At 39.3% G+C, this 7,790-nt stretch overlaps 1 protein-coding gene across 5 annotated transcripts; it reads left to right on the top strand.

Annotated features, from left to right (window-relative positions):
* Window positions 1–702: 702 nt before the first annotated feature.
* LOC126802529 (transcription factor GTE9-like) lies at window positions 703–2,778 on the top strand. 5 transcript variants are annotated; one of them, XM_050530171.1, is made up of 3 exons: window positions 703–1,821; window positions 1,957–2,003; window positions 2,110–2,778. In XM_050530171.1, the coding sequence occupies exon 1, from the start codon at window positions 843–845 to the stop codon at window positions 1,686–1,688; it is 846 nt and encodes a 281-aa protein (XP_050386128.1). In that variant the 5' UTR covers window positions 703–842; the 3' UTR covers window positions 1,689–1,821; window positions 1,957–2,003; window positions 2,110–2,778. The 5 variants fall into 5 exon arrangements, with proteins under 5 accessions (XP_050386128.1, XP_050386129.1, XP_050386125.1 ...); XM_050530172.1 differs by having other exon boundaries at window positions 1,907–2,003; XM_050530168.1 differs by having other exon boundaries at window positions 1,957–2,778.
* Window positions 2,779–7,790: the final 5,012 nt, after the last annotated feature.

Genomic DNA, 7,790 nt, shown 5'->3' with positions numbered 1-7,790 from the left:
AATTTTGAGGTCATTTCCCAAAGCGGGCGACGCTTCTTCAAGATCTTCGAGCGGCTCTCCTGATCCCGACGTAACTCCTCCCTGAATATTTCGTGCATTTCGTTTCGTAAGTGCTGAAGAGCAACCATGAGCTGTGCTTGTGCATCTAGAGGAATACTCTTGGCATGTATCTCAGATTTGGGATGGAAGGTTGGACATGCGGAGAGGGTACGAGGTGGTTGAGAAAACATATCTGGAGAGGCTGATGGATAGGGAGGCTGTGATGGAACCCCAGGTTTTTCAAACTGAGTGTGATTCGTCTCAGTGTTCCAGTAGTAGTAGCGGCCAGTAACACCATCAAACAACTCTCGCCACGGCGGTGGAAGTTGCGGTGGGTGGGAGGGATAATCAGGGGCTGGAAACACTTCGCCCATATGGATCGAAGGGCTCTGATACCAGATAATAGGATCATAATCCATGAAACTAGGTAATGAAGGAAATTAAAGGAAATACAAACAATAAATTAGATAAACATGATATTCATTTCATTCCCTCCCTTACAATAGAGTCTAAATGCCTTATATAGTTGTTCATACCCCAACCCTAGTTTGGTATCCATTTAGCAAAAGACCCGACCCGGGTCCAATAACCAGCTAATAAGTAAATAAATACACCAGCCCAAGATAATATAGGGTTTATAGAATGTTGGTCCTAACATCGAACGATCTTAGGGTTTTCGGGATCCGTTCAAATTTGGGTATTTGAGTAGTACGGCACTGACTAGTGCGAGTTTTTTTGTTTGATTTGTTTGTGAAGTTAATTGCTCTTTTTTTTTGGTGTAGTTGGTGTTAGTGTTCATCAAAATGATGGCCACCCAAACAATGTTATCGGGCAACAGCAAGTTAGAGATCAAATTTTCGTGCAAAAGAGTCGGATTTGATCCCCGAAATGTAGTTGCCCAATCATCAGGGGATGTTGAGGCTCCAAGAGGGAAGAAGGTGAAGATGGTTGGTAAAGTGACGAGTCAGTCTCCAACTATTCAGACTGGCTTTGGTGCCAATGCGGCCGCCAAAACAGTGAATAACTCCTCTGTTGTGATAGCTTCTAAGAAGAGGTCTGTAAGTCTTCTGGATGAGGAAACCGTATGTCCCAGTTCTGTCCCGAATGCTGCTTCTATCTCCAGTGTTCCATTTTCACCCAAGAAGGCCCTCCATGTTGCAATGCTGAAGAGCCGCTTTGCCGATACTTTTTTGAAAGCTGAACAGAAATATCTTGATCGAGGTAATATGAGTGATCCCCTGAAGATGCAACAAGAAAAGGCCAAGTTGGAGCGCAAGTACCGTCTAGGGAAGGCGAAAATTGACGCTGAATTGAGAGCAGCGGAAGCTGCTGTACAAAGGCAGGCGGAGGTTGAATTGAAGAGGCTACAAGAAAGAGAAAGAGCTGTACGGGGGCAGGCTGAGCTTGAATTGAAGGAGCAGAGAGAAAAAGAAAGAGGAGAAGCCCGTGTTGCTCTTGAAAAGATGGAGAGGACTTTTTTGTTTGAGGATAATTGCTATATTTTGGAGGAACTTAAGAAATTAGCCGGATATCGCGGTGGCTCTTGGGGCTGGCACTTTCAATCACCTCTGGAGCAATTGGGTTTATTCATCAAGGATGAGTATGAATTGGAGGAAGGGGAGATATTTTTGAGGGAAAGAGACCACTGAAACTTTTGTGCTAAGGTGCTGAGGGGTGACTTTTGATGGCTTTTGAGGTGCTAAGGTGCTATTTGGTTTCTCTAAATGTGATCGGCTGTTCATTCCCTACTATCTTCCTGCTTAGCCCTTCCTTCCAACTTCGGTAATCTTTCCTTTAATGCACTATTTTTGAAAGAACAAAATTGATATTCAGTTTTCAGCCAATTGTGAATTATGATTGTGTATAGGTACATGTTTTGAGTTCTGCCTTTATGATTGACCTCCCTATATAATGCAGTCCAAGTGAAGGTATTGATACGGTGTCTGATTCATAGTTGGAACAAGGTACTTAGCTTAAATTTTCCCGATGATTTCTTATTGTGTTTTATGTGCCTGATCTAGGATGTGGTTTGGTTACACAAGTGATAAGTCAATTGAGTTTTTAAAGTAGGCAGGTAGTTTTGGGTAACATGAGCTCTTGACTGAAGGTCTCTTAGCATTTTGGGTTGTGCTTGGTAGTTCTACGGATGCTGAAAATCGTTAACCAGGTATTGTTAGGTAACATGTGTGGGAAGCAATTAAGGTTTGTTAAGTCATTTACATTTATGTATTACGACATTTTAAGGTTTGTGTTGTTTCTGCTATTTTTTACGGGCTTTTACATATGATTTTACCTTTGGTATTTCAATTGAAGTGAAAGTAGAGATGTTCTCAAGCTGTCAGGTACCATTGGATCCTTCAATATTGAAGGAATTGGAGGTCTGATTTCAACAGGAACTTGATTTTACTGGAAACCAGTATTACTGGCTTCTTTTTGATGTAGTGAATAAAACACTAGTTATTGGAGGTCATACGCCTACTTCTCAAGGGCCCTTTCCTTCAGTGACTCCAAGCACCATCCCATGCCGAAAGGGCAGCGACTCCTACAAGATGTGTGGACAAGAATGATGAGCTTTAGGCCAGATCTGGTCCAGTCATTGGATGTTGTGGCACTCAAATCATGAGCTTTAGGCCAGAGCTGGTCTAATGCCATACTTGGATTTCACTTCATTGGGAAACCGAGTGAGGATTTGGTCTTTGAAGAACTAATAGATGAAGTTATCTGTAGGTGATATGAGACTAGATTCCTTTTTCGTATATACGAAGTATGGTATTTCACTAAGTTGATTCTGAGGAAATCCCCCCCGGAATTCCTTCGAGAGCCTGTTGAATAATTTTTACAGATTCGTTAGATGTGCCCGCACTTTGCTGCGACTTCAAATTTGCTGTTTTGTCTTCTATCTGTCAGGAACCTTCTTTCAGAGCTTATATGTTGTACTTCAAAGGTACTGAAAATTGTTATTTGTAGTTGTTCAGAGTTTGCTGCCAAATGCCAATGTGTTGGGTTACCAGTGTTCAACCTGGAAAATATGTAAATGATGAAAGGTCTAAAAGTAAAAATTGCATAGAGGTTATCATATGCTGTGTCTTTGGCATCGTGTAGTTAGTTGGAATGCTGAATCATATTAACAGGGTATAAGTTTAACAAACATGAATTCAAATGTAAACTGGAATATTAATTGCTACCCAGCAGCAAATATGCACGAGCTACTTTGGAAGTTTTACTGAAAGTTTTTACGTAAATATTTCAAGTCACTTGGTATAAACAAAACAAATTTTTCTACTAATTTTGCATTTAAGAGTAAAAGAGTAAGATGAGCTACTCTGAAAGCTTATTAGCATGACATTGAATTTTAAAAGGTTTGTGTGCACGCTGCCGCTGTGGAATTATTTGACGTTGGCAGTGGTTGTCTTTGGCTAAAGAGTCCATGACAAGACACAACTCCAGTTCTAACTTCCCGACTATTATTATAGGGCAAACGTTCGTTTAGTCCCTGTATTTTTGGTCGCATATTCATTTAGTCCATGAAATTTCAAAGTCATCTATATAGTCATCGAACTTGTAAATTTTAATTTATGATAACTTTGAAAGATCCATGAAAGATTCATTAAAATTCATTAAAATACTCTTAGATCAATATTACCATTAACATGATGATGTGGCAATTAAACATTCTCCAAAAAAAGTATAAAATGACAAAAATACTCTTAGATCAATATTGTCTTCAATTATCTAATAAATTTATGATTTTCACCTTAAGTTAAATTTAAATTTATATCAACTATGAAGATATAAATAAATAAATAAATAAATAAATAAATAATGGAAATGACTTTTCTAAGTAAATGCCTTCAATCTCTTAAAAATATATTGAAAAAAATAAAAAATAATTACTAAAGAAAATATAAGGAAACATTGGTATAAGAATATTTCAGAAATTACACATTCTTTTTTGGAGGATATTTAATGGGGTAGACTATTTATATTAAAAGTTACAAGTTTAAGGACTATATAGATGACATAGAAATTTCATGGACTAAATAAATGACCGACTAAAAGTACAGAGACTAAACAAACGTTTGCCCATTATTATAATCTTACATTTTACACTACAATATATCTGGGTCCGACCTTCACATACATAACCCTTTCTTAGTTTGTACACTTATTTTTTTTTTGGGTAATGAAGCAATTCATTAAGGGACAAGCCCTAGTTTGTACGCTTAATGTGTGTAGTATGAGCACAAATCTATCTCAATTCTAGAATTCTAAAGGACATACATATGAATTGATTAATAGTTAAAATCTTTGTAAGATGAATAAATGAGTTGATGAGGTAGCAATAGACGCACCCAAATCTATTTGCTAAAATTACAGTCCAATTTACATAATTGAGATATTGTGATAATCCGTAGTTTGAAAGTGTTTTAATTATAACATTAGCAACGTGAGGACGTAACTATTTCTAATAATGTGGTGTTTAGTCATTTTGAGAGCATTTTATTTAAGTTGATATGAAATAAGCTCAATCTTTTTTACGACGAAGTGTGTACTATTGTGTGTGTGTATTTTTAAGCACAACTAAAAATTAATTAAATAAATTGTTGATGAGGAGGGATATAATTGTCTTCAAAGCAGGAAGATGAGTATTTTTAGCTCTCTTGTTAACAGATAGCCAATAAGAGGGTAGGCAGAGGAGACTCATCTCTTCCTCAATTCTAGTTTCCACGGACCCTGGGGGTGGGGGGACCAAATGGATTTATTTTATTTTGTTTTATAAAAATTCATTCAGTACAGTTAAGATATTGTCCGCTTTGAGACCACTGACCCGCACAACTTTGTTCTTAAGGTAACACCCAAAACGCCTCTCACTATGGAAGCTGACTCTGTTCATATAAACAGAGCTTCCACACTCCCGCGGACAATGTGGGATTCATGACTTACATGCCTAGTAGCTTCCTAGCCAACACCACAATCTACCCCCTTAAGAAGCCGACGTCCTCGTTGCATATTTCCGGCCGTAGATAGGCTTTGATACTAAATGTAACAACCTGGTCCACATAGTATATATTAATTGTCCGCTTTGAGCCCACAAGCCCCACAATTTTGTTCTTGAGGTAACACCCTAAAACGCATCTCTCTATGGGAAGTTAATGCTGCTCATATAAGCACAACTTCCACTCTCCCGCGGGCAATGTGAGATTTGTGACCTACCTGCCTGCTAGCTTCCTAGCTAGGCGTCATGTACAAGAGCCATTATTACATGTTAGCAGATGTGGAAAACAAAAAATGACACCATTTTTAATGATAAAATTGGCTACTCATGGAGTGGTACCCTCAAGAATTGCAATAATTTGAGCAAAGTATGGTTGTTCAAAACAACACTACCACCATAAAGTGAAACCGTCGACCTTTAACCACTTTAAAAATCAACTTTGATAATTCGGTTCGAAGTGACTTTGTTGCTTGTGACTTTGTCATCCGCGATTGTAATGCAAGGCCACGGCTGGTAGCAACGAGAAATGTTAGGAAGACAACAATATTAGTGGCTGAAGCTGTAGCTCTTAAAGATAGCCTTGTCATTACAAAAGATAGAGGTTACCAAAATATGGAGATAGAAGGTGATTCAAAGCTTGTAGTTAGTGCAATCAATAGTGTTTATGGAGTTCCTTGGTGCCTATTTAGTATTGTGGAAGACATTAGAACTCTAGCTGCAAGTTTTGATTCACTTTCTTTCAAACATTTTTTATAGGGAAGCAAATTTTTTTATTGATGTTGTAGCAAATCTTGATCACTCTTATATTCAAGAGACTTATTGTTTGACATTGTATAATGTGGATGTCCTAAAGGCTCCTTTATTTAATGAATCTCTTTTTCATATCAAAACAAAATTTAGAGCATATTCAACAGTGACATCTATCAAACTGCTATATTTAGCTAAGCAATCGTGCTAACAATGTTACTCTAGTAATACTTGCTAAATGTTATGTCTTATCAAATTAATTGTACTTTGACATGTGGGGAGTGAATATTTCACTATTTCATTAGCAATAAAAGAGTCAATTGACAATTTGAGCATTTTGATTAAGCAAATATCAAATTCACAATTTTGCTAGAGTTTCAATTTATCTAAAAATTTGACAAATTGTTACAAAATTTCAAATTAGTTGCCGATAAACTTTGGCTTAAGGCAGTTTGAAAGTGATGGGAATGACATTCGTGTTTATCGCTTGGTTGGATGGATAAACTTCGACTTTCCAAAACTATCAGCTGGTGCACTTGAGCCTACCTTATTCTACCTTATTGCTCTTTGTTTTAATCTACCGTTAACAAAGAGCAATAGTAGACATCTACTTTAAAAACATTAAGAACCATTGTTATATTATTTGATCTGTCTCAGAAGCACCATTATTAATTACTTTTTGTTCCGGGAGAATTACTATTCTACCCTTATGTGTGTCTTAGCCTAATATGTTTCCTGTTAGGAGATAGATTAGCATCTCCGTAATAGATTAGGACTCCGAATTCTACGGGATTGTGGTTTTGTAATATAGGCCATCATATCATTCAATAATACACAATTATTTCATCCTGCATCACGTTATCACGCACTTTGCCCTAAAACCCTGAACTTTTAGAGCCCTATTTTGTTTCTCTCTCTTCTCCTCCGCCGGCCGCCGTTGATTCCAAGCTTCGGCATCTCCTCGCCAGCGCACCTCCTGCTCGCCGCCCCTGCAGCCGCCGCATCGCTGCCCCTGCAACCCTCCCCCCCCCCCCCCGCAGCCCCGCACACAGCCCTTCCCGCAGCCCCTGCAGCCAGCCCCTGCACGCTGCCCCTGCAGCCCCTGCCCGCAGCCCTGCACGCGGCCCAGCCCCTGCAGCCAGCCCCGCAGCCCCGCAGCACCGCAGGGTCTCCTCCGCATTCGCTCCGCAAAAACACTTTTTTGCCCCGTAAGTCCCCGCATCAAAGCATTCAAAATTGCTCCTCCCGCATATTCACGCAAGAGACATGAAATTCACAAGCAAGGACTTCGCTCAAGAGAAGCTACTCCCGTATACTACAAACCTTCAAAGGTAAATTTTTCATAAATGTATCCCGTATAGATATATTATATCGGGCGCTATTAGCCTTCTTCTTGTCTTAATTCCGACCTTTCTTATAACGCCGATGAGACTATAGAGGGATGGGTTTCCCCTCTTGGTCGATGTTTTATGTGTGATGGTCCTGGGGGAGTCACGATTGTTTTGAAAGGGAAGTTAATCGATTTTCGTATGGTCGCCTGAGTGCACCGCTGTTTTGGGTGCGATCATGAGTATCGCCGCCTGCATCGATTTTTTCTTGTGACCATATACGTCACACCTTCTAATTCCTATTATACTTGAATCTAATCGATTCCGTATTCGTTTTGTAGATGTCATCGCCATCTCAACCGGAATTTGGCCTTCTTGATCTAGAAGGAAAGGAATACCACCGCTGAGTTTCCGACATGGAAATCGCTTTCGAGAGCCGAGGGATCGAAGGCATGTTTGCCGACCCTCCTGCTGATTTCCCACCCATGGCTAAGACTCAGACTCTCATCTTCATGAGACGTCACATCCATGCAACTCTCAAGAGGCAATACTTAAACGTAAAAGATCCTAAAGAATTATGGGACAAACTACGCTTGCGGTACAACAACGTTCATGATAAGCTTCTTCCTGAATTGACCGTTAGATGGGATAACATCTGTCTATTGGACTATAAGAGAGTG

This window comes from Argentina anserina, chromosome 7, assembly GCF_933775445.1.
Source record: "Argentina anserina chromosome 7, drPotAnse1.1, whole genome shotgun sequence".
Lineage (NCBI taxonomy): Eukaryota > Viridiplantae > Streptophyta > Magnoliopsida > Rosales > Rosaceae > Argentina > Argentina anserina.
This window is presented reverse-complemented; position numbering and strand designations above follow the sequence as displayed.

What these genes read in the sequence shown, in the direction of transcription:
- LOC126802529 (XM_050530171.1), top strand. Translation starts at nt 843, where the DNA reads ATGATGGCCACCCAAACAATGTTATCGGGCAACAGCAAGTTAGAGATC.